Here is a 26,131-nt window from a genome sequence, read left to right as displayed (position 1 = left end):
ATTCAGCCGGGAGTCAAGTAGGGGAAGAGGCTAGGAAAGGAGAGGACGAGGTGAGAAGGCAGGGAGCGATGCAGAAAAGCTGGGTCAGGCCCACCTCTTGACACAGCCTCTGCCTTTGAAACCTAGTCCTGCCTCAATGCTAATACTGCCTACTCCTCCACCTTCCCTACCACAAGGAGCTCTAAAACCAGACATATCAACCAATCAATCGAGCAATCAATCACTGGTATTGTTGAACACTTACTTTGTGCAGAGCACTATACTAAGCATTTGGGACAGCACGATACAGTTGGGAAACATGATCCCTGCCCTTAAGGAACTTACCGTCTAGCAGAGGAGACAGACATTAAAATAAATTACAAGTAAGACAGCAACTGTGCATGAAAATATATACATAACTGAGGTGGGGTAGGGTGGCTATCTAAGTGCTTGACCAACTTCTCCTCTCTAGGTGCACAAACCTACGTGCTCAACTCCAACCTCTCTGCTGACCTCATCTCCCTCCCTGGAATGTCCTCTTCCCCCCATCCCTCGCCCCCCCATTATTCTTGCACAACCACCCTCAACCCCAGACCATCTCTTGAGTAAGCTTCCTCCTCTTTTGCCCTCAGGGCATGAAGTTCTGGGTTGGTCAAAATCCAGGCACCAAGCCTACAGTGGCCACTCCAATTTCTCTTTACCTGCTCTAACTCTGCAACACTACTTCTCCCCCTTGAACTCCTACGCCTGTTTTTCCCACCAACTATTCCAGATCTTTTATTCCCTCCTCATCCCCTTAGTGACTCTACCTCCTCCTCCTTGGTCACCAATAACCTTTCCAAATACCATGTTGGCAAAATGGAAACTACCAAGCATTAGCTTTCCAAAATTTTCCCCTACCTCTCCATTCCAACCCCACACGCACTCTCTCATCTTTCATTGCCATCTTTCAAGATGAGATCTCCTGTTTGTTTTGAAAATCTACCCCCTCCACCAGTGCCTCTGATCTTATCCTTCTTCTCACCTTCTTCTCTTCCTGACCTCCACCTTCATCTGCTCACCCTTTAATGCTTCTTTTCCCTCTACCCTCAAACATCCCTACCTTTCCCCTAACCTAAATAACCCTTTTCTGGACCCCACTGCACCATCTAGCTACTGCCCTATCTCCTCCTCCCATTCCTATTTAGACTACTGGAAAGGACTGTATACACTAAGGTCTCCACCACTTTCTCTGCTCCAGCTCCCTTCTTGACCCTCTACAATCCATTTCTCTCCCCACTTCACTTCATTGAGACTGTTCTGTCCAAGGTCACCAATGATCATCTTCTACTGGACTCTATTCTTTCCCTGACTCTTCTCTACCTCTAGGCTGCCTCTGGCATTGTGAATCAGTCCCTTCTCCTGTTATCACTATCTAACCGTTGCTTTTCTGACACTGTTCTCTTCCGGTTCACCTCTTACCTCTCTGGCCGATCCTTTTCCACTTCTTACGTGAACTTTTCCCCTGCTTTCCATTCTCTACCTACGGGTGTCCCCCAAGGTTCTATTCTTTATAGAATAAGAATAAGGTCCCCTTATTCTTTTGGTAAGCTCAACTACCACCTCTTTGCAGATGATGCCCAAATGTACTTTGCTATGTCTTATTTCTCCTCCCCTGCAATGTTATCTCTCCTCCGGCCTTCGGGACAGCTCTATATGAAAGTCTCACCAGAACTCTCAACCTCCTTCCTCTTTTACCTTTCCCCTCACAGTTGACAACACCATCATCCTTGATTCCTCTCTCAACACTTAAACCCCTATATCCAGTCTGTCGCTAAATTCTGTTGGCTCTTCCTCTAAAACATTTCTGGGACCACCCTCTCCTCTCCATCCAAGCCACTACCACATTAGACCAGGGACTTTCGTATCCGACTTGACTCTGCATCGGCCTCCTCCCCAATCTCCTTAACTCCAGTATATACATCACTCGGCTGACTGGATCAATGCCATTCTCCACACATCTCTCCACTCCTCAAACACCCCCATTGATCATCCATTCTTCTCTGGTTCAAACAGAAACTCCCGACCACCAGTTTTAAAGTATTCAATCAGCTCTCCCTTCTACTTACCTACTTACTCTTCTCCCACTGCACCTCCGTTTGTGCTCTTTATTCCTCTCAAGTTAACCAACTCGCTGTATTTGGTTCTCGACTTTCATACCATGACCCTCTTATTTATGCCCTCCCCCTGGCCTGGAACTACCTACTCCTTCACATCTGACAGATTACTGCTCGCTCCATCGTCAATGCCCTTCTGAATTCACATCTCCTCCAGGAAACCTTCCCCAGTTAATTTATAATCTTTCCATTTTATATTGTCTAACTGCAACTTCAGCACTTCTTCACCAATTAAGCACTAATGAACTCAAAACCCCTCAAAGCACTTATGTAGCAAATCTTCAAATAGATCGCTTCTTCGGATCTGTAGTTCATTTTAGTGAGTCTTCCCTGCTTTATCGTAAGCTCCTTGAAGGCAAGGATCATACCCGTAATTTATTTATATTAACATCTGTCTCCCCTCCTCTAGACTATAAGCTTGTTGTGGGCAGGGAATGTGTCTATTATTGCATTGTACTCCTCCAAGTGCTGAGTACAGTGCTCTGCGCATAGTATTAGGTGCTCAATAAATACGAATGAACGAATCATGCCTTTTAATTAAATTGAATTCTCCCAAGTGCTTTGTAGAGCAGTGTTCTGCAAACAGTAGGTGCTCAATAAGCTCTACTGATTGATTAATCAAATTTTCATTTTCATTAATATACAGACCTCTACTTAGAAAGTGACTCAAGAAAGTGAAAGAGGATATGTCTTCCAAATTATACAGGCACGTAACAAAGAGCTCTCAAAATTGCAAATCATTTTTTGCATAAAATGCTGTGGAGAGGAGCAAGATTCAAAGTCTTGCCAACACTCTTTGGAGTTCCCACTGATTTACTCCGATAAACTCTACCTGTGCAATTACAAGGACTGAAGGGGACAAAAACCCATGAGATTCTGTGAATGAGTTCATTGTTCTTTTAAATTAGCTTTACACAGGTTATTCCTTCCCTGTAAGAATGCACCAGAACTTGGAGGAGAAATTATAATAACTACAATTATTATATTACTATTATAATAATTATTAAAAGTCAACCACAAAACAGAGGAGAACACTGCTTAGGAATAGTAGTAATAATGATGATGGTATTTGTTAAGCACTTACTATGTGCAAAGCATTGTTCTAAGCACTGGGAAGGATACCAGGTGATCAGCTTGTCCCACGTGGGGCTCATATTCTTAATGCCCATTTTACAGATGAAGGAACTGAGGCACAGAGAAGCTATGTGACTTGCCCAAAGTCACAGAGTATCTATTGAGCACCCATGGGGTACCAGAAAAAGATAAATGAGGAAGGAGGTTTTTTTTCTTTTTAAAACTGCCAATCTGAAAATGCTAAGCAGTTAGAATAGAACTACTTCAGTCCCCCATCTTCACTATCAGGAGATATACTGAGGAATCTTAATTCTTCTCCTCTTCCTCTTTACACCCCATTTAACAAACCACCTATAAACCAGGGATCCATAATTTTAGAAAATCTTTTCCTAGAAAGCACTGGTTTTCCATAAACACAGGTGATTTTAATTCATTTTGACTGGTTTGAAAACAGGCATGCAAAAGTGTGATCTTTTTCTTTTCCAAATGAGTTTAGTTTAAGCCTACTCTGCTGCTCCAAACTTGTTAACAAAATTGGGGAAAAAAACCCTTTCTTTTTCCTTGGGTCCTGAGGCTAACTCTGGGCAAACACTGCCATCCAAGACAGAAACCACCTTTGAATGGTAAAGGATGTGTCCTGCACTTATTCCTCCGCCTTCAGAAGATTTCAAAACAGAGGACGAATTGGTCCTTTCTGATCTCTCAAACTCCTGTCTCTCCCTGCTTCAGTCTATACTTCACTCTCCTGACCAGATTATCTTTCTACAGAAACATTCTGGGCATGTCACCCTCCTCCTCAAAAATCTCCAGTGGTTGCCTATCAATCTCCGCATCAAGCAAAATCTTCTCACTATTGGCTTCAAAGGTCTCCATCATCTTGCCCCTTCTTAGCTTTTCATTCATTCATTCATTCATTCAATAGTATTTATTGAGTGCTTACTGTGTGTAGAGCACTGTACTAAGCGCTTGGAATGAACAAGTCGGCAACAGATAGAGACAGTCCCTGCCGTTTGACGGGCTTACAGTCTAATCGGGGGAGACGGACAGACAAGAACAATGGCAATAAATAGAGTCGAGGGGAAGAACATCTCGTAAAAACAATGGCAACTAAATAGAATCAAGGTGATGTACATTTCATTAACAAAATAAATAGGGTAATGAAAATATATACAGTTGAGCGGACGAGTACAGTGCTGAGGGGATGGGAAGGGAGAGGGGGAGGAGCAGAGGGAAATGGGGGGAAAGAGGGTTAAGCTGCGGAGAGGTGAAGGGGGGGTGGTAGAGGGAGTAGAGGGAGAAGAGGAGCTCAGTCTGGGAAGGCCTCTTGGAGGAGGTGAGTTTTAAGTAGGGTTTTGAAGAGGGGAAGAGAATCAGTTTGGCGGAGGTGAGGAGGGAGGGCGTTCCGGGACCGCGGAGGACTTGGCCCAGGGGTCAACGGCGGGATGGGCGAGACCGAGGGACGGTGAGGAGGTGGGCGGCAGAGGAGTGGAGCATGCGGGGTGGGCGGTGGAAAGAGAGAAGGGAGGAGAGGTAGGAAGGGGCAAGGTGATGTAGAGCCTCGAAGCCTAGAGTGAGGAGTTTTTGTTTGGGGCGGAGGTTGATAGGCAACCACTGGAGTTGTTTAAGAAGGGGAGTGACATGCCCAGATCGTTTCTGCAGGAAGATGAGCCGGGCAGTGGAGTGAAGAATAGACCGGAGCGGGGCGAGAGAGGAGGAAGGGAGGTCAGAGAGAAGGCTGACACAGTAGTCTAGCCGGGATGTAACGAGAGCCCGTAGCAGTAAGGTAGCCGTTCGGGTGGAGAGGAAAGGGCGGATCTTGGCGATATTGTAAAGGTGAAACCGGCAGGTCTCGGTAACAGATAGGATGTGTGGGGTGAACGAGAAAGACGAGTCAAGGATGACACTGAGATTGCGGGCCTGAGAGACGGGAAGGATGGTCGCGCCATCCACGGTGATAGGGAAGTCTGGGAGAGGACCGGGTTTGGGAAGGAAGATGAGGAGCTCAGTCTCGCTCATGTTGAGTTTTAGGTGGCGGGCCGACATCCAGGTGGAGACATCCCGGAGGCAGGAGGAGATGCGAGCCTGAAGGGAGGGGGAGAGGACGGGGCGGAGATGTAGATCTGCGTGTCATCTGCGTAGAGATGGTAGTCGAAGCCGTGAGAGCGAATGAGTTCACCGAGGGAGTGAGTGTAAATGGAGAACAGAAGAGGGCCAAGAACTGACCCTTGAGGAACTCCAACAGTTAAAGGATGGGAGGGGGAGGAGGCGCCAGTGAAGGAGACCGAGAATGACCGGCCAGAGAGGTAAGAGGAGAACCAGGAGAGGACAGAGTCCGTGAAGCCAAGGTGAGATAAGGTATGGAGGAGGAGGGGATGGTCGACAGTGTCAAAGGCAGCAGAGAGGTCAAGGAGGATCAGAATGGAGTAGGAGCCATTGGATTTGGCAAGAAGGAGGTCATGGGTGACCTTAGAGAGAGCAGTCTCGGTAGAGTGGAGGGGACGGAAGCCAGATTGGAGGGGGTCTAGGAGAGAATGGGAGTTAAGGAATTCTAAGCATCGATTGTAGACAACTCGTTCTAGGATTTTGGAAAGGAAGGGTAGTAGGGAGATAGGGTGATAACTGGAGGGGGAAGTGGGGTCAAGAGCGGGTTTTTTTAGGATGGGGGAGACGTGGGCATGTTTGAAGGCAGAGGGGAAGGAGCCATTGGAGATGGCTCACTTCCCTTCTCTCCTACATCCCGGCCAGCACACTCAGCTCCTCTGCCACTAACTTTCTAAATGTGCCTCATTCTCACCTGTCCCGCTGTTGACCCCTGGCCCACGTCTTACCTCTGGCCTGGAATGCCCTCCCTCCTCATATCTGCCAAATTAGCACATTTCCCCCTTTCAAAGCCCCACTGAAAGCTCACCTCCTCCGGGAGGCCTTCCCAGGCTAAGCCCCCACTTTCCTCTGCTCCCCGTCCCCTCCCCATTGCCCCGACCCGCTCTCTTTGCTCTACCCTCTTTCCCTCCCACCCCACAGCACTTGGGTACATAGGTACATATTTATTATTATAATTCTATTAATTTTTATTAATATGTATATATCTATAATTTTTTTTATTTGATGATGATGCTACTCATGCCTATTTACTTGTTTTGATGTCTGTCTCTCCCCTTCTAAACTGCGGCCCCGTTGTGGGAAGGAATTGTCTCTATTTGTTGCTGAATTGTACTTCCCAAATGCTCAATACAGTGCTCTGCACACGATAAGCACTTAATAAATACAGTTGAATGAATGAATGGTGCCAATTTAACCATCTTGGAAAAATGATTTGATGATATACCTTATTTTCTGGTTTGGTGCTGCCTATTCTACTGAGGTGGGGAGGGAAAGTGTCAATAACAAAAACGAAGAATAGTTTTCAGTAACCAGAACAAATGATCCAATCTGCTATTAGAGGACAATTAACTGAATTGAAGGTGAGAGTGAAGGGGACATTGATTGACATGTTCTCTTGACACTGAGGTAAAAATAATTTTCTCACCATCCCTCAAAAGAGGCTTTTTCATTGTTTGAAAATGCCATAGAAACTTCGAGTATAGTCAAAACAATCCAGAGAGCTGAATCGTCTCTAGAGAATTTTTATCTCGCCCTCAACTCTCCGAGGAAATTGGTATGGCTTATTTAGCTACAAGTGACGGCCAAGACAAAGACAGCAGAATATTCAGAGATAAGTGATTTGACTGAATACCCCAAAAAAGTAACAAGATTTACCACATGTTCAAAGAAAGCATAGATTCCTCTAAAAACAATATGAGCAAGAGTAAATCCTATGAAGTTTATAAGAGAATTCTTGACAATTCATTAATCAAAAGAAAACTTTGTAATACATGAAATAAATCATTGTTCGCTCCCTCAGGGTGCCCAGGGAAGAACAGAGATAAGCAGGGTTTTAATCAAAGGAGGGGGGATACAGACGGGGCTTCAAGAGTGTTTAAGGTGAATTGCATTTGCTTTTCCCAACAGGAAAAGATTTTCTTTGCTCTGCTGTGCATGAATTTTGACTTCACTGACGGTGGAGATATGTGTCTGGCTGGCAAGTGGATAAGTGGAAGAAGTTGGGTCTTCTGGTGTTGGGTAGTTGCGCTTTTAAAATTTAAGATGTTTACTGTGCTTAAAGCCCAGATACACAGTCTCACTTGGTGCAGTGTTACTCCGGCTCAGTGTCATCTCTTTGGAAGAGAAATTATTAAAACCAAAAATGAAAGATTCTGGGGCAGATTTATTAATATTTACAAAACAAGCTATGAGTGAAAAACGCACTACGGCAGTAAGATGGTTATCTTCACTTTTGAGCAAGTTATTAAAGCATCAACCCCCAGATCGAGCTACGTCAACAGAAAACGCACCCGGTTATTAATGCCTGGAGAGATTGCTCTTCAAACAGATACACTCATAAACATGGCTGTGCTCATGCAATGTTTATGTAAATTGGGATAGAGTTCACTGGGCTTTGAGTTTTCTCTGATTTATCTGGGGTCAAAGATAACTTTTTTTTGTTTTTTTCACAGGAACTTGACTCAAATGGACGGGCTTGGGCATTATAGGTACACTCCTAAAAGGAAGCCACAGGTGTTCACTGGGAAACAATTCAACACAAATACATAACATACCTAGCGGTCTCCTCAAACTGTATGTCATCCATTGATGCGGTGACGCAGGAAACGCCAGCATGCTTTTCAGCTTCAAAATAATACAGAAAATAGGTTAGGCAAGTACAGTGGTAGCATTTGACTTACATATATTCAGACAGCCCCGCCAGCTGACCAACAGCCTGCTCTCAGTAACTCGGGGCGGAACTCCCAGATCCTTCTCTACTACTATTACTGCTGCTGCTCCCTTCCAGTCTGTCAAATTGATGATATTTACCGAGTGTTTACTGTGTGCAGAGCACTGTACTAACTGTTGAATGGCAACCTATGAGAACTCAAGCCAGGAGAAGGAAACAAGACACAAAAGAATCAATTTGGGGATGAACACGGAGCCTCACTTCCACCTTTGTGGGAATTTTGGATTTCCTGGAGCAACAAGTTCTTTCAATTTGTGAATCTTGTTTTTACTGCAAGGTAATTTCAGGATTTTCTACTCTTTGAAATAATTTACGTGTCGGTTTCGACCTCTAAATCTGTCTAGTTATTTCAAAGAAGATACTAATGAACATGATCCTTAAGTCCACTAACAAATGGTGCTTGGTACCACCAATCCCTGAAGGCTGGTACCAAGCCCTTCACAGGTCTATGCAAAGATAGGGACCTGCTGGAATAGAGTTAAATTGTCTAGTAAAAATGTCCTTCTCCAGGCCACTACCACATTTTCTAACGAAATGGAAAACTTCCAGTTAGAACACAATTCAAATCCCGTTCCCATATTTACCCCACACTGAGTTCCCACAGTGAGCCAGACCAGTCCGGGAACTTAAAATAACAAAACTGCATACTCCTCAGGAACATCTCTGCTCAGTTGTCACTGTCCAGAGTGCCTAACTGTCTTTTTTTACAGTAATAACGACAATCATAATAATGCATAGTTAAAGAGTCACTTGATCCTCCCCTAAATTGAGGAGGTTAGGGGACAACATCGAGCAGTGGTTTCATTCTATTAACTTTACTCCTGAACACCCAGGGACAACCAGAGGAATGCCAAAATCTCTCCATAAAAAAGGTACTCTGAATATTCCAATAAATAGAAGACACGGTGGTGGTCTAGGTACCTCAAAGATATTGAGGCAATTCAAAAGTTACCATAACTCATTTAACAATCCTTTCAAGGGATCAAGGTTGGTGTCTTCAATCGATTTATATCTAAGGTACCAGATCCCAAACGACTGCACAGATGGACCGACAGACCCTGTGGTAACTTTCCAGACTGACCCCCCCCTTTCCTTCTGCTCCCCCTCCCCTTCCACTCTCTGCTCTCCACCTTCCCCTCAGCACTGTGCTCATTTGCATATATTATTTATTACTCTATTTTGTTAATGAGGTATATATCTCCTTGATTCTATTTATCTTGATGATGTTGTCTTGTTTTTGTCTTGTTCTGTTTTGCTTTGCCGTCTGTCTCCCCCGTTTAGACTGTGAGCCCATCACTGGGCAGGGACTGCCTCTATCTGTTGCTGAATTGTACATTCCAAGCGCTTAGTATAGTGTTCTGCACATAGTAAGCGCTCAATAAATACTACTGAATGACTGAATATCTCTGGCACACGTTTTTCAGAGGAACAGGCAGCCAGCTGCGCTGTCAAATAGCGGCCTAAGTGAGATGCTCGCTGGAAACCTCCCCACATGGCCTCATTAAAGAAGACACACAAAGTCCATAGTAAAACAGTAGTGGGCCCCAGGTACATCAGCACAGGCAGATTGTCTTGGCCGCAGTTATTTGCAGTTATTTGCAACCTTTCGGTAAATACAATGCAGCAGCGTCCTTCAGAAGAGGCCTTCTTTAAGGTTGTAAATCCCTGGGGTGTCCGCTCGATTATAAAGTCCTTTGGGGCTGGGATTTTGCCTGCTTCTGAAAAGCAATGTGGCCAAAAAATAATGACGGTATTTGTTAAGCGCTTACTAGGTGCCGGGCACTGTTCTAAGCACTGGGGGAGATATAAGTTTTTCAGGTTGTCCCACGTAGGTCTCCCAGTCTTCGTCCCCATTTTCCAGATGAGGTCACTGAGGCCCAGAGAAGTGAAGTGACTTGCCCCAAGTCACATAGCTGACAAGTGGCAGAGCCGGAATTAGAACCCACGACCTCTGACTCCCAAGCCCGGGCTCTTTCCACTGAGCCACGCTGCTTGTCCGAGGACCTGGGTTCTAACCCCGGCTCTGCCGCTTGCCTGCAGTCTGACCTTGGGCACATCCTTAGACTTCCCTGCGCCTCGGTTCCCTCATCTGCAAAATGGGGATTCGATCCCCATTCTCCCTCCTACTTGGCCTGTGAGCCCTAAGGGAGATGATCTTGAATTCACCCCAGCGCTTAGTACAGTGTCTGTCACAGAGTAAGCGCTTAGCCAATACCACAATTAGTATTAATAATGATGGTACTTGTTAAGCACTTACTAGGAGCCAAGTGCTGTTCTAAGCGCTGGAGTAGATACAAGGTTGTCCCACATGGGGCTCACAGACTTAATCCCTATTTTACAGATGAGGTCACTGAGGCCCAGAGACCTGAAGTGGTTTGCCCAAAGTCACGCAAGAGACAAGCAACAGAGTCGGAATTAGAACCCGTGACCTCTGACTCCCTGGCCCGGGCTCTTTCCACTGAGCCATGATGCTTCTCTGGGCCTCAGTTCCCTCATCTGTAAAATGGGGATTAAATAATAATAATAATAATGATGGCATTTGTTAAGCGCTTACTATGTGCGAAGCACTGATCTAAGCACTGGGGAGGATACAAGGTGATCAGGTTGTCCCACGTGGGGCTCACTGTCTTCATCCCCATTTTACAGATTGGGTCACTGAGGCCCAGAGAAGTGAAGTGACTTGCCTAAAGTCCCACAGCTGACAAGTGGCTGAGTTGGAATTTGAACCCATGACCTCTGACTCCCCAGCCTGGGTTCTTTCCCCTGAGCCACGCTGCTTCTCTGGGCCTCAGTTCCCTCATCTGTACAATGGGGATGAAGACTCTGAGCTCCATGTGGGGACAACCTCATCACCTTGTATCCCCACCCCCAGCTCTTAGAAGAGGGCTTCACACATAGTAAGTGCTTAAATACCAACATTTCTCCCCCCCACCCCACTTAGCCTACTGCTTGGCTCAGGGGAAAGAGACCGGGCTTGGGAGTCAGACGTTATGGGTTCGAATCCCAGCTCTGCCACTTGTCAGCTGTGTGCCTGTGGGCAAGTCACTTCACTTCTCTGTGCCTCAGTGACCTCATCTGTAAAATGGGGATGAAGACTGTGAGCCTCATGTGGGACAATCTGACTACCCTGTATCTCCCCCAGCGCTTATCTGCAGCGTGGCTCAGTGGAAAGAGCCTGGGCTTGGGACTCAGAGGTCATGGGTTCAAATTCCGGCTCTGCCACTTGTCAGCTGTGTGACTCTGGGCAAGTCACTTCACTTCTCTGTGCCTCGGTGACCTCCGCTGTTAAATGGGGATGAAGACTGGGAGCCTCATGTGGGACAACCTGATGACCCTGTATCTTGCCCAGCGCTCTGCACCTAGTAAGCAATTAACAAATACCAACATTCTTCTTCTTCTTCTTACTGTACTTTGCCAAGCCCTCAGCAAAGCACTGTGCGGCCTTGATTGATGGCTCGGTTGAATAGTAATATTGGTATTTGTTAAGCGCTTACTATATGCAGAGCGCTGGGGTAAATCCAGGGTAATCAGGTTGTCCCACATGAGGCTCCCAGTTAATCCCCATTTTCCAGATGAGGTCACTGAGGCCCAGAGAAGTGAAGTGGCTTGCCCACAGTCCCCCAGCTGACAAGTGGCAGAGTCAGGATTCGAACCCGGGACCTCTGACTCCCCAGCCCAGGCTCTTTCCACTAAGCCACGCTGTCCCAATGGGAGGTGAGGTGGGACAATAATAATAATGTTGGTATTTGTTAAGCGCTTACTATGTGCAGAACACTGTTCTAAGCGCTGGGGGAGATACGGGGTCATCAGGTTGTCCCACGTGGGGCTCAGACTCTGCATCCCCATTTTACAGATGAGGTCACTGAGGCACAGAGAAGTGAAATGACTTGCCCAAAGTCCCCCAGCTGACAAGGGGCAGAGGCGGGATTCGAATCCATGACCTCTGACTCCCCAGCCCGGGCTCTTTCCACTAAGCCACGCTGTCCCAATGGCAGGCGAGGTGGGATAATAATAATAATAATGACGATGTTGGTATTTGTTAAGCGCTTACTATGTGCAGAGCACTGTTCTAAGCGCTGGGGGAGATACGGGGTCATCAGGTTGTCCCACGTGGGGCTCAGACTCTGCATCCCCATTTTACAGATGAGGTCACTGAGGCACAGAGAAGTGAAATGACTTGCCCAAAGTCCCCCAGCTGACAAGGGGCAGAGGCGGGATTCGAATCCATGACCTCTGACTCCCCAGCCCGGGCTCTTTCCACTAAGCCACGCTGTCCCAATGGCAGGCGAGGTGGGATAATAATAATAATAATGACGATGTTGGTATTTGTTAAGCGCTTACTATGTGCAGAGCACTGTTCTAAGCGCTGGGGGAGATCCAGTCTCATCAGGTGGTCCCACGTGGGGCTCCCAATCTTCATCCCCGTTTTCCAGATGAGGCAACTGAGGCCCAGAGAAGTGAAGCGACTTGCTCACAGTCCCCCAGCTGACAAGGGGCAGAGTCAGGATTCAAACCCATGACCTCTGACTCTCCAGCCCGGGCTCTTTCCCCTGAGCCACGCTGTCCAATGAGGTGGGATAATAATAATAATAATGTTGGTATTTAAGCGCTTACTATGTGCAGAGCACTGTTCTAAGCGCTGGGGGAGATCTGGGGTCATCAGGTGGTCCCACGTGGGGCTCCCCATCTTCACCCCCGTTTTCCAGATGAGGTCACTGAGGCCTAGAGAAGTGAAGCAACTTGCCCACAGTTGACAAGGGGCAGAGGCGGGATTCGAACCCGTGACCTCGGACTCCCCAGCCCGGGCTCTTTCCACTGAGCCACGCTGTCCCAATGGCAGGCGAGGCGGGATAATAATAATAATAATGATAATGATGATGATGGTATTTGTTAAGCGCTTACTATGTGCAGAGCACTGTTCTACGCGCTGGGGGAGATCCAGGCTCATCAGGTGGTCCCACGTGGGGCTCCCAATCTTCATCCCCGTTTCCCAGATGAGGTCACTGAGGCCCAGAGAAGTGAAGCGACTTGCCCACGGTCCCCCAGCTGACAAGGGGCAGAGGCGGGATTCGAACCCGTGACCTCTGTCTCCCCAGCCCGGGCTCTTTCCCCTGAGCCCCGCTGCCTCGAAAACGACCCCCCACCCCCGGCCCCGGGAGTCCCTCGGGCGCCCCCCGGCGGCGGCGGCGGGGATGGCGGCGGGGGGGGCGCCCCCTACCGGCCAGGCAGGCGGTGGTGTCGATCCACATGAGCAGCTGGGCGGCGCTGAGCTCCCCGCGGTGGTTGGCGTGGGCCGGGTGGATGGTGTGGCACATCTGCACCTCGGCGCCGCGGCCCCCGGGCCCTCCGGATCCCTCTCCTGCCCTCGCCGGGCGCTGCATGGCGGCGGCGGCCCCGGCCCGCCGAGCTCCGCGCCTCCACTGGGCGCGGCCGGGCCATGGCGCGGCCTCCGCCGGGCTGCGGGGCCGCACCGCCCTCCAAAGGGCACCGGGCGGGCCGCCCGCCCCCGCCCCTTCCGCCGGCCTCATCACCCGCCTGAGGGGCGGAGGGATCCGCCTTCTAATCCCCGCCCTGCGCCCGCCTTGCCCAACTCTCACCTCTCTGGGCCTCAGTCGCCTCATCTGGAAAATGGGGAGGAAGGCTGTCAGCCTCACCTGATGACCCTGTATCTCCCCCAGCGCTTAGAACGGTGCTCTGCACATAGGAAGCGCTTAAGATATACCCACATTATTATTACTACCCCTGGGTTTAGGGAAAATCACTTCATTTCCTCTCAGTTCCCTCATCTGTAAAATGGGGAGAAAAACTGTCAGCCTCACCTGATGACCCTCTATCTACCCCAGCACTCAGAACACTGCTCTGCACATAATAAGCACTTAACAAATACCAACATTATTATTATTACCTCAGGGTTTAGGGAAAATCACTTTATTTCCTCTCAGTTCCCTCATCTGTACAATGGGGAGGAAGACTATCAGCTTCACCTGATGACCCTCTATCTACCCCAGCGCTTAGAACGGTGCTCTGCACATAGTAAGCGCTTAACAAATACCAACACTATTATTATCTCAGGGTTTAGGGAAAATCATTTTATTTCCTCTCAGTTCCCTCATCTGTAGAATGGGGAGGAAGACTGCCAGCCTCACCTGATGACCCTGTATCTACCCCAGCGCTTAGAACAGTGCTTTGCACATAGTAAGCACTTAACAAATACCAACATTATTATTATTACCCCAGGGTTTAGGGAAAATTCATTCATTCAATAGTATTTATTGAATCACTTCACTTCCTCTCAGGCCCCTCATCTGTAAAATGGGGAGGAAGACTGTGAGCCTCACCTGATGACCCTGTATCTACCCCAGCGCTTTGAACGGTGCTCTGCACATAATAAGCGCTTAAGAAATACCAACATTATCATTATTATCCCAGGGTTAAAGGAAAATTACTTCATTTCCTCTCTGTTCCCTCATCTGTAAAATGAGGATTAAGGCTGTAAGCCCCTTGTGGGACAGGCACTCTGTCCAACCTGCCCAACTTGTATCTACCCCACTGCTTAGGGCAAGTCAGTTGACTCCTCTCAGTTCCCTCATCTGTAAAATGGGATGAAGACTGTGAGCCTCACGTGGGACAACCTGATGACCCTGTATCTACCCCAGCGCTTAGAACAGTGCTCTGCACATAGTAAGCACTTAAATACCAACATTATCATTATTATTACCCCAAGGTTTAGGAAAAATCACTTCACTTCCTCTCAGTTCCCTCATCTGTAAAATGAGGATTAAGGCTGAAGGCCCCTTGTGGGACAGGGAATCTGTCCAACCTGCCCAACTTGTATCTACCCCACTGCTTAGGGCAAGTCATTTTACTCCTCTCAGTTGCCTCATCTGTAAAATGGGGATCGAGGCTGCGAGCCCCAGTGCTTAGGGCAAGTCACTTCACTTCCTCTCAGTTGGCTCATCTGTAAAATGGGGATCGAGGCTGCGAGCCCCATGTGGGACAGGGGCTGAGTGTACCCCAGGGTTTAGGGAAAATCACTTCACTTCCTCTCAGTTGGCTCATCTGTAAAATGGGGATTGAGACTGTAAACCCCATGTGGGACGGGGACTCTGACCAACCTGCCTGTCTATCTACCCCATTGCTTAGGAATAGTCATTTTACTCCTCTCAGTTACCTCATCTGTAAAATGGGGATTGAGACTGCAAGCCCCAAGTGGGATAGGGGCTCTGTCCAACCTAACTTGTATCTACCCCAGTGCTTAAGGAAAAGTCATTTTTACTTCTCTCAGTTGCCTCATCTGTAAAATGGGGATTGAGACTGTGAGCTCCATGTGGGACAGGGGCTGCGTCCAACCTGCCTAACTTGTATCCACCCCAATGCTTAGGAAAAGTCACTCACTTCCTCTCAGTCACCTCATCTGAAAAATGGGGACTGAGACTGCGAGCCCCATCTGGGGCAGGGACTGTGTCTAACCTAACTAATTTGTATCTATTCTAATGCTTAGAGAGGTGCTTGTCCATAGTAAGCCCTTAACAAGTACTTACTATTATTATTTTTGAGGGATAGAAGGGGTTGGAGAAGTAGAGAGAGGCTGGAAAAGTTGGTGGGAGGGTGGGTTACCCATCCTTAGTGCACATCTGTCTGTTTCCCTTCCCTCAATGTGTGTGTATTTTGTACACTCACTGTGTGTGAGTGTATATACTCACACGTGTTCCCCACCCCAGTGTGTGCGTGTGTGTATTTCTCAGACTCTGTGCCCATGTGTGTGACACTGCATTTTCCACCCCCATCTTGGTCAAGCAGATATGGAAGCAGATAAATTAGGGGTTTTATGCATTTATTGGCAGATTTAATATTTCCTGCCTCCTGTGCCTTCTTCTCTGTCTCTTTCCCAGTCTCCTCCTCTGCTTCCCACCCTCTAACTGTGGGAGTCCCTCAAGGCTCCGTTCTGGGTCCCCTTTTATTCTCCATGTACACCCACTCCCTTGGAGAACTCACTAGCTCCCATGGCTTCAACTACCATCTCTAGATTGTAAACTCATGGGCAGGGAGTGTGTCTGCAAACTTGGTTGTATTACACTCTCCCAAGACCTTAGAACAGTGCTCTGCACATGGTAAATGCTCAATAAATACCCCTGATTGACTGATCTCTTGTGGATGATTCCCAAATCTACTTCTCCAAGTCATGACCTCTCTCCTCCTCTGCAGTCTTACATTTCCTCCTGCCTTCAGGACATCTCTACTTACATATCCCCACGAAACTTTCAAATTTAATATGTCCCAAACAGAACTTCTCATCTTCCCACCCAAACCATGTCCTTCCCATTTTCCCCATCACTGTAAACAACACCGCTAATCCTCCCATCTCACAAGTAGGTAACGTAGGCTGTTTCCCTAACTCATCTCTCCCATTTGGCCCACCTATTCAGTGTCTTCAATTCCTGTCAATTCTACCTTCACATCACTAAAATCCACACTTTCATCTCCATTTAAACTGCTACTACCCTGATCCAAGCACTTAGCACACCCTGCCTTGACCGCCTCCTGTCTCTCCGCACTCCAATCCTTTCTCCACTCTCCTGCCCAGATCATTTTTCTTAAAAGCCATTCAGTCCACATCTCCTCACTCAAGAAACTCCAGTGGTTGCCCATCCACCTCCGCATCAAACAGAAACTCCTTACCGTCAGCTTTAAAGCATTCATTCTACCGTACCTTACCTTGCTGATTTCCTACTACAATCTGGCCCATGTGTTTTGCTCTTCTAACCCCAACCTATTCACTCAATCTCATCTCTCTCGCTGCCAACTCCTTGCCCACGATCTTCCTTCTGGCTTGGGATTCCCTCCCCCTTCACATGCAGCAGACCACCACTCTCCCCACCTTCAAAGCCTTATTAAAATCACATCTCCAAGAAGCCTTCCTGACTAAGCCTCATTTCCCCAATTCCCTCTCCTTTCTGTGTTGCCTGTGTACTTAGATCTGTATCTTTAAACGCTTAATATTCATCCCACCTTCTGCCCCACAGCACTTATGTACTTACCCCTAATTTATTTAATGTGTCTCCCTTTAGACTGTAAACACCTTGTGGGCAGAGAACGTGTTTTCCAACTCTGTTTTACTGGGATCTCACATTCCAAAACACTTAGTACAGTGCTCTGCTCACATTAAGTGCTCAATAAATAAATTCCATTGACTGATTCAATAGCTCTATATGGGACAGGGACTATGTTCAACCTGATCATCTTGTACCTACCCCAGCACTTAATACAGAGCTTGAACTTTTAATATTATTAAATAAAATAAATAGTATTTATCTAGTAAATTAAATAGCATTAAATACTACTCACATGCTCTTTCATTCATTCATTCAATCAATCATATTTACTGAGCGCTTACTGTGTGCAGAGCACTGTACTAAGCTCTTGGAAAGTGCAGTTCAGCAACAAATAGAGACAATCCCTACCCAACAGCGGGCTCACTGTCTAGAAGGGGGGACTCCACTCTGTAATAATAGTTATTAGAACTGTGGTACTTGTTAAGCATTTACTCTGTGTCAATCACTGTGGTAAGTGCAAGGGTAGGTCAGACAGTCCCGATCTCTCATGGGGCTCATCGTCTAAGGGGGAGAAAGAATAGTTACTTTATAGATGAGGAAACTGAGGCAGAGATAAATTAAGTATTTTGCCCAAGGTCACATAGCAGGCAAGTGGCAGAGTCAGGATTAGAACCCTGATCTCCTGACTTTCAGTCCTTTGCTCTGCTCTTTCCACTAGACTGCACTGCTGCTGTACATTAACCAGACCTCGTTTTTTTAGAAGCAGATGAAGTAATGGAAAACGTGCTAACAGGAGATGGTAACCATGCTAACCATGAGAAGCAGCGTGACTTAGTGCATAGGCCACGGGCCTGGAATTCAGAAGGACCTGGGTTCTAATCCTGACTCTGACACATGTCTGCTGGGTGACCTTGGACAAGTCACTTAACTTCTCTGGGCCTCAGTCACCTCATCTGTAAAATGGGGATAAGAGTGTGAGCCCCATGTGGACAGAGACTTTGTCCAACCCAATTACCTTGTACCTACCCCAGCATTTAGAACAGTGCTTGTCACATAGTGCTTAACAAGTACCATAGTAATTATTATTAGATAGAGCAAAGCCAAGTGAATTCTGCTTCTGGACTGACCCTTTCACTTCTCCTCACAAGTCCCAGCCAGCAGAGTGAATTATGTGGCTGTAAAGACCTGGCCCAGGGAGGTTCCTGGTTTACTTTTGCAGTCATTTCCTCTCAACAACACAGGCAGGGGGTGTCAAGGGGCGAAAGACTCCGCTCTTCCTTCACTAATTCCAGGATTCTGACCCCTAAATCTTTTTAAAAAGATCTTAATTTCATTCTAATAAAGTTTGGTCTGGAGGTTATTACCTCTTTGACTTTGACCCTAGGATCTCTCTATATACTCTGCCCTAACTTTCTAGAATTTTTTTTTATCGCATGTTGATATGAGCTTACTACATGCCAAGTACTGTACTATGTGCTGGCTGGAGATGAGTTAATCAGATTGGACACAGTCCACGTTCCACATGGAGCTCACAGTCTTAATCCTCAATTTACAGATGAGGTAACTGAGGCAGTAAAGCTACCTTACTTGCTTAAGGTCACCCAGCAGACAAGTGTCAGAACTGGGATTAGAACCCAGATCCCCTGACTTGCAGGCCTATGCTCTTTCTATTAGGCCATGTTGCTTCTCACTCTAACCTTATTGGTGATGTTTCTTAGATGGCCAGGCCCTGGGAGACCAGCATTTGCATCTATTTCTCACCACTGCACCATCCAACTCTTAGAACAATGCTTTGCATACAGTAGGTGCTTAATAAATACAATAACTACTATGTTAAGACAGCTTGTTACTAAGGTATTAATGACAGTGTAAGTTCAGTATTGAAAGTAAAGATGTTTTGGTTTGCCTAAGTTAGGCTGAAAAATGACCTTTGGTTCATTATGCTGACTTCTGCTCTGCAGAGCTGACTCTGCAGTGAGATCTAAATCCGTCTCATCTCTCCCTTTTAAGGTGGTTCCAAAACACCATCATTACCTCAGCTATTTCTGAATGACTGTCTCAGGGACTTTTGTCCGTTGAGGCGACGTGTTTTCAGATAAACTGTAAACAGAAGCTTTCATCAACAGCCTGGTACTCTACTTGGGAGCATCTTTGATTTCTTCTTCATAAGAGAAATTGAATAAAACTAGTACATAACACCTCTCCCCTGATGATGGGGAAAATATTAAAGAGGTTGCAGTTATTATGACTGGCAATAACATTATGTAATAAACATCGGAGCTGTGTAAATTTCTCTAGACAACCAAGCCAACTGAGAGTAACTAATTGCAGCCTGAAAAGCTTTGTTCAGGTCACGGTCTGGTGTAGAAACACAGCTAGGGGTTCTGGCTCAGAACAATATTCGCAGCCAAACATTTCTCTCTCCAAAACATGTCTGTCTTGTGCAACAGAACCTTTGAAATGCAGCAAGCCCAACCTGATCATTAAGGGGGAAATTCCTGGAAATCATCCAGTGCCGAAAGCCAAAATGGAAGTTTAAACATTTTGTTATGATAGAAATGTTATGGGAATCATCCAACAGGAGCCACCTTGCCCCACAGAAATGGTACTCATAGGAAGTTTCAGTCGTGGAAAATATTTTCCCCCTGGAAAAGGCTCATGATAGGTTATCTATTCTTGTGCCTGGCTGAAGACTGAGGCTATTTCTATTTGGGACACCATTCTTTTGACTATTTTTTGCCAACTGAGCATCCTGGCCTATAAGCTTGCTGGTGGTACTGAATGTCTTTTAAAGTTAGCTTTATTTGATCAGTCAGTCAATCAGTGGTACTTACTGAGCGCTTACTGTGTGCAGAGAACTGAGCTAAGTACTTGGAAAAGTACAATGCAACAGAGTTGCTAGATGCTATCCCTACCCAAAGGGAACTTGCTGTCTACAGGGTCAGACAGATGTTAAAATAGATTGGGGATGGGGGAAAGAGAGTATAAGGATAGTTACCCAAGTATTGTAGGGCTGGGGTGAGTATCAAGGTGCTCTATGGGATACACAGACAGTTTTCCTTTCTCCTCTCATTGTAAAGTCAGATCAGTGAGTCATAAATGCTGCTTTGCGGCTCAATAAAGGCAACAGCCTCTCGCCTTAAAATAACTGGGATATACCCTTAAGGTCTTCACATTTCACAAAATGCAAGCTCATGCAAAGGGATTCCATTTTGGCAGTGATATTTCACTGTATCTCAATGCCAAAGGGTAATAGAATTAAAAGGCTGGGAACAACACAACTGTAAATTCTATTCCTCACCATGTTTAATGTCATTTTTCAACCAATGATGCTGATGGGCCTGGTGGATTGGGAGAAAACCATCACCTAGTACAGAAACCCATAGTCATCAGGGTTGTCCCAAATAATACCAAGCTCCAGTTTATAGACAGCCCATGTTATACAAATATGTGTTCCCTCCCATAAAAGATTGGCAGGAATATAAGCAACTAGTATAAATTTACTGTAAAAAAAGCAGTTTGTTTTCATTTTTACTTTCCGTACAGTCACTGAACCCTGTTGCCAAACTGTACATTCCAAGTGCTCAGTACAGTGCTCTGTGCATAGTAAGTGCTCAATAAATACTCTTGAATGAATGAATGAATGAATGAATTCACGAAAAAATGGTGAAGCATTTTCAATTCCAAGGTAGAAGATTTAGGGAGACCCTAGAGTTTAAATGATAAAATTAGACTCCCTAACCTTGTCTGTGGAAGAAGAAGAAGTGTTAGGGGACATGGGAGATGAGCAGCCTTGATTAACTCAATCAATCCATGGTATTTATTGAGATCTTACAGAGTGCGGAGTACTAAGAGCTTAGGCGAGTACAATACAACAGAATTGGTCTTTCAAAGAATTTTAATTATTCTGAGCACTTATTATTCAAGGTAGAAAAGACCTCAAGTAAAAGTATCTTTCCTCCCCTGCCAAAACGTTATCATTTTAAAAGGCTTTACAGTTATTCATCAATTCATAAGAATATGCCTAAGAGGCCAGAATGATTATGAGACTAGAAACCAGGACGGTGCATTTGCATATCTACATGTCTATGTTTCTGAGTAGCTCTCTGTTGCTCAGCCAAATGGTCCAGCTAGCGGAAATGTTTTTCAACAAAATGGTGAAAGTATACAAATGTGCAAGAGGTTCTCTCTCGTGGACTGTGTTCGCCCCTAGTCTATAAACTCACTGTGGGCAGGGAACGTGTCCATCAGCTCTGTGGTACTGTACTCTCCCAAGGTCTGCACACAGTAAGCTCTCAGTAAATAAATGTTTGCTAGACACTCACCTACTTGGATGCAGTCTCACTGTTGGCTGTGTCATCGCCATACCAAAGGATAACTCTTTAGGGCAACAGATTTTGTTGCCAAATTGTACTTTCCAAGCGCTTAGTACAGTGTTTTGTACACAGTAAGTGCTCAATAAATACAATTGAATGAATGAATGAACAGAAAAGCGTAGTCTCACCTCGTGTTAATTTATACTCCCCATGTTCAGCATAAAAATTTAGGATGTAGGGATTATGATTTCTTCCTGGGAAATATTTTACTTCTCTCACCTTGGTTTCTTCAGTGGAATTACTTAGAAAAAGAAGAACATTTGGAGGACTTTGATTAATTTAATAGAACTGTTTGTCCTTTCAAAATGCATCACAATAAAAAAGATTTTTAAATATGCAGGTCTTTGGAAAATATTCTGCATTCTTTATGAATCACCTTCTGTGTAAGAATCTGCCAAATTTCAAGCATTATAAATAATGTATCATGTAATGTATAATGTATACATAATACATATTAGATATGTATAGTACACTAATGTATAATCTAAATAATATAGAAAAATCAAGATTTCACCAAAATAGGTACCCATCCATTTTTAAGCTAGCAAAATAATAGCTTGAAATAAGCCAAAAACTACAAGATAGTTGGAAGAATCATTTATTTCTTCCCTGTTACTTTCTCTTTTCTCATATGTGTATGTTTTCCAAGGCTTTCCCATTCGTCTTATTCCACAGTGTAGACATCAAAATTAAAATACCAAAGGGAGGCAAACATGAGCTCTAGATCCGATTTCTGTAGGTTCCTCTCTAACTCCCAAGATTACATTGCTACTTTTTGGCCAGCTGAAGTCTGCCAGAATCCCATTTTTAAGTTAATAGAGTGAGAAGATCAAATCTTTTTGGGTGTGCCAAGACCTCTAGGTTCCCCTTAGCATCATCAAGTCTGGACTGAGCCCATCCCAAGCAGATGTACCTTAGGAGGTTTGGCTTGGCTTTGAATCACCCTTTATATGAAGAACGCCAGGAAGACAGTTGGTTCTGGAGCCAATCTAAGGGTTTGGGCTCATTCTACTCAATCAGTGGTATTTATTGAGCACTTTCTAAGTGCTTGATGGAGTACAATATAACAGAGTTGGTAGACACGTTCCCTGCCCACAAGGAACTTACAGTCTAGGGCAGATCCAAGTAAAATTGGGGGTCCCCGACTGGACAAAACCTTTCAGGATTGCCTAGGAGAGCAGAGAGCCCCCGATCTCCTACTTGCTCTGAAACTTCCTCTGGTCTCGCTGAACCAAACTAGATATTCTCCAGCCTCCTGCTTTTCCCCAAGGCTGGGCTGGGTCAGGCCAGAACTGGACAAGCTTTTGGGGATGCAGAATGAAGTTTGGGATACATGGTCATTTCCCTAACTCTGTTTCCTTCCTGAGGCCCTCAAAATGGAAACAGGATGAGTGAAAACCCTGGTGGAAGTAAAGCTAAATAGTCCGTTGTTGGGCAGGGATTGCCTCTATTGCTGATTGTACATTCCAAGTGCTTAGTACAGTGCTCTGCACACATTTGCATTTATTGAGTGCTTAATGTGTGGAAAGCACTGTACTAATTGCTTAGGAGAGTACAATATAACAACAGACAGACATATTCCCTGACCACAATGAGTTTACAGTCTAGAGGGGGAGACAGACATTAATATAAATACATAAATTACAGATATGTACATAAGTGCTGTGGGGCTGGGAGGGGTGATGAATAAAGGGAGCAAGTCAGGGTGATGCAGAAGGGAGTGGGAGAAGAGGAAAGGAGGGCTTAGTCAGGGAAGGTTTCTTGGAGGAGATGTGCCTTTAATAAGGCTTTGAGAGTGGAAAGAGCAATTGTCTGCTGGACATGAGGAGAGAAGGCATTCCAGGCCAGAGGCAGGACGTGGATGGGGTATATTCCTTAGCTGGGACTTATGCAATATTCTTTTTAGTTGAAACAATGATTTCTCCTTTTTTTTTTTTTTTTAAACGAGGAGCCTTCTGTCGGGAGTGATGAATGAGCCTCAGTCCTCAGATGAAGGACTGATTATAGTGGAAGTGGTTTAAGTAATGCCATTCATGCTCTCTCTTCCCTATCAGTCATGTTCCGGTAGAGGCAATCACCAAGTAGGAGGTCAGAGATTTTCCAGAAAATTGTAATGGGAAATTTTGGATTAACTGGGATTTTTAATCCTGGAGGAAAGAAAATCGAGGGTTTTTTAATGGTATTTTTAAATGCTTACTATGTGTCTAATACTGTTCTAAGAGCTCGGATAGGTACAAGTTATTTACGTTGGACACCGTCCCTGTCCCGCATGGGGCTCACATCTAAGTGACCAAGAAGTTAAGTGACCTGCCCAAGGTCACATGTAAAGTAATTGGCAGAGCCGGAATCAGAACCCAGGTCCTCTGTCTCCAAGCCCCATGCTCTTTCCGCTACACCATATTGCTTCTCATTTAACTATAACTTTATAATTAAATTTATAAACTTGCATTCAACCAATTCCTTTAGTTTTTCAAGCTCGATGCAATTGGCTTGAGGGGACTGAAAACACACACTGATCAAATAAATTCTTGGGAACTTACAAGCTTCTCAGTGCTTGAATATGAAAATTAGCAATTTAAAGGATGTATTAAAAGAGCAGAATACCATTTCCCTACTTCTCAAAAACCTCCAATTGTTGCCCATTCATCTCCACATCAAAGAGCTCCTCACCATCAGCTTTAAGGCACTCATTCAGCTCTCTCCCTTCTACCTATCTTGGTTTCTCTCCCTGGACAATGCAGCCCACAGACTTTGCTCTTCTAACTCCAACCTACTTACTGTGCTTTGATCTCATCTTTCTCACCATTGACCCCTTACTCATGGCCTTCCTCTTGCCTTCCTCCTTCATAGCTGACAGACCGTCTCTCTTGCTATCTTCAAAGCCCTACTAAAATCTTATTTCCTCCAGAAAACCTTCCCTGACTGATTTCTTCTCCCCAACCCTATTCTCCCTCCATACTACTTCACCCATGCACTTAAGTCTGCACTCCCTAAGCACTTCTGATACCAAATCCCCACAGCACTCAGGTACATATCCTTAAACTGTGTTGCTTCCCCCATTTATAAAACTTACCTTTGTGCCAACTTCTATCCCCTCGGCCTTCCGATTTTCTAAAAGCACAGCTGAACATTTCCCCTTGTTTTCATGTTCTATTATATGCCTCAATTAAATTAATTTCCTATTAAACAAACATATTGAGAATTAAGGATTTTGACAAGATTTGCCAATTAATGAAACTGAAAAGAGTTAATAAATCTTCTGAGAATACATATCATTCTTGTAAAATGAAACTTTATTCTAAAATGTATCCAAAATTTCAAGACACAAAGCATCATTTAAACATAGTCATATTTATATACAGAGAGCATCAAAGCACAAAACAATTAATATGATTTTACACCACTTTAATAAGCTTCTACCAATAAAACTTTAAAATTTAAGTATCTTTTCCAAACAATTGAGAATTCTATGTGTAAATTACATTTTCTATCACTCAAAAAGAATAAAAGCGCAAAAAATATGAGAATATTCAAAGCTGCAAATTCAAATACAAAAACAAAAGAAGGTTGTAACTACGTACACTTGGTGAGCTCATGCAGATATACAGAGTAACAAACTAAGATTCCAATTCATCACAAATGGAACAAATGTGCTTTCAAAAGGAAGAAAAATTGGTGAACTAAATTAGATCAGAATCTAAACTTAAGAGTGTACTTCAAAAATCCCCTCTACTCTCTAAGAGCCTCTACTTTTCTATACCAAAATTCTCCAGAATATGATTGGTGCTCCAGCACATCTGATACCAAACTATAGCTTATCCTTTGTTGCATTTAGATATCTGAAGAAAACTTTTCCATTACAGTTCTTCCCTGTGCTTTCCTAAACATGAATTCTTCATAGTCACAATCTGAATATGTATTTAAGGGACAGAAAGTTCCTGCTGAAGTTATATCAATGGTTCAATGATGTAGTTAATATGCTTTCTTATAGAAGACATTCAGATTTCTGCATAAACAATTAAAAAAAAAGTTTGGAAATTTTTCATGTGAACAGGAATTCTCCCCATCCAAAGTTCAACATTATGTTTTAGTTCTTTCCTATAAAATTATTAGCAATCATTTCTGCAAATCCAGCTCAAGGAAGTTCAGTGGATTCAAAAGGAACATATATGCTGGAACTATTTAGGGACTCACACTTTCAACCTCCTTTTATGAATATGGTTATTATTATTTGTTTTTATAACTAATAAAAATTCACCTATCACCTATCCCTCCCCTAACTCATAGCAATAAGGATTAATTGAGCATGTTAATTTGAGTGACACCTGACTATTTTTGATGAGAATTAGACTTACTGACTTCAACAATTTTAGCTGAATCTAAATGGACAAATTATTTGGATAATTTCCAGACTAAAAATCATTAAAGTCCTAATGTCTGTTATTTCAGGGCCCTCTACAGACTTTTAATGTAAAAATAAATATGGATAAATATCAAAATTTATTTGGGGTTCAGGAACTCTAAGATAATTTGATCATTTAGATTCGATCTTTGACTCTGTTTATGTAAGCAAGTGAAGAGGATAGATGTTTAAAATAATGATTATTCTAGAAAATCAAGAGCAAAAAGATACTATTGTGGAATGACCACTACCATCAGGAC

General features: G+C 44.7%; 1 protein-coding gene across 2 annotated transcripts in view; it reads right to left on the bottom strand.

Moving 5' to 3' along the window:
* The window catches only part of ACOT12 (acyl-CoA thioesterase 12), a 58,607-nt gene extending 45,082 nt beyond the window's left edge, over positions 1-13,525 (bottom strand). The window contains exons 1-2 of one of the 2 annotated variants that reach the window (XM_029074263.2): positions 13,259-13,525; positions 7,865-7,934 (exon numbers count right to left, since the gene is read on the bottom strand). In XM_029074263.2, the coding sequence (XP_028930096.1) occupies positions 7,865-7,934; positions 13,259-13,421 (233 nt within the window). In that variant the 5' untranslated portion in view covers positions 13,422-13,525. Of the gene's footprint in view, positions 1-7,864; positions 7,935-12,942; positions 12,962-13,258 lie in introns of those variants that run through there. The other variant, XM_029074271.2, reaches the window with a different exon arrangement.
* Positions 13,526-26,131: the final 12,606 nt, after the last annotated feature.

This window comes from Ornithorhynchus anatinus, chromosome 1 (genome assembly GCF_004115215.2).
Source record: "Ornithorhynchus anatinus isolate Pmale09 chromosome 1, mOrnAna1.pri.v4, whole genome shotgun sequence".
Lineage (NCBI taxonomy): Eukaryota > Metazoa > Chordata > Mammalia > Monotremata > Ornithorhynchidae > Ornithorhynchus > Ornithorhynchus anatinus.
Note: the sequence above shows the minus strand (reverse complement) of the source record. Positions and strands in the feature narration are given on the sequence as shown.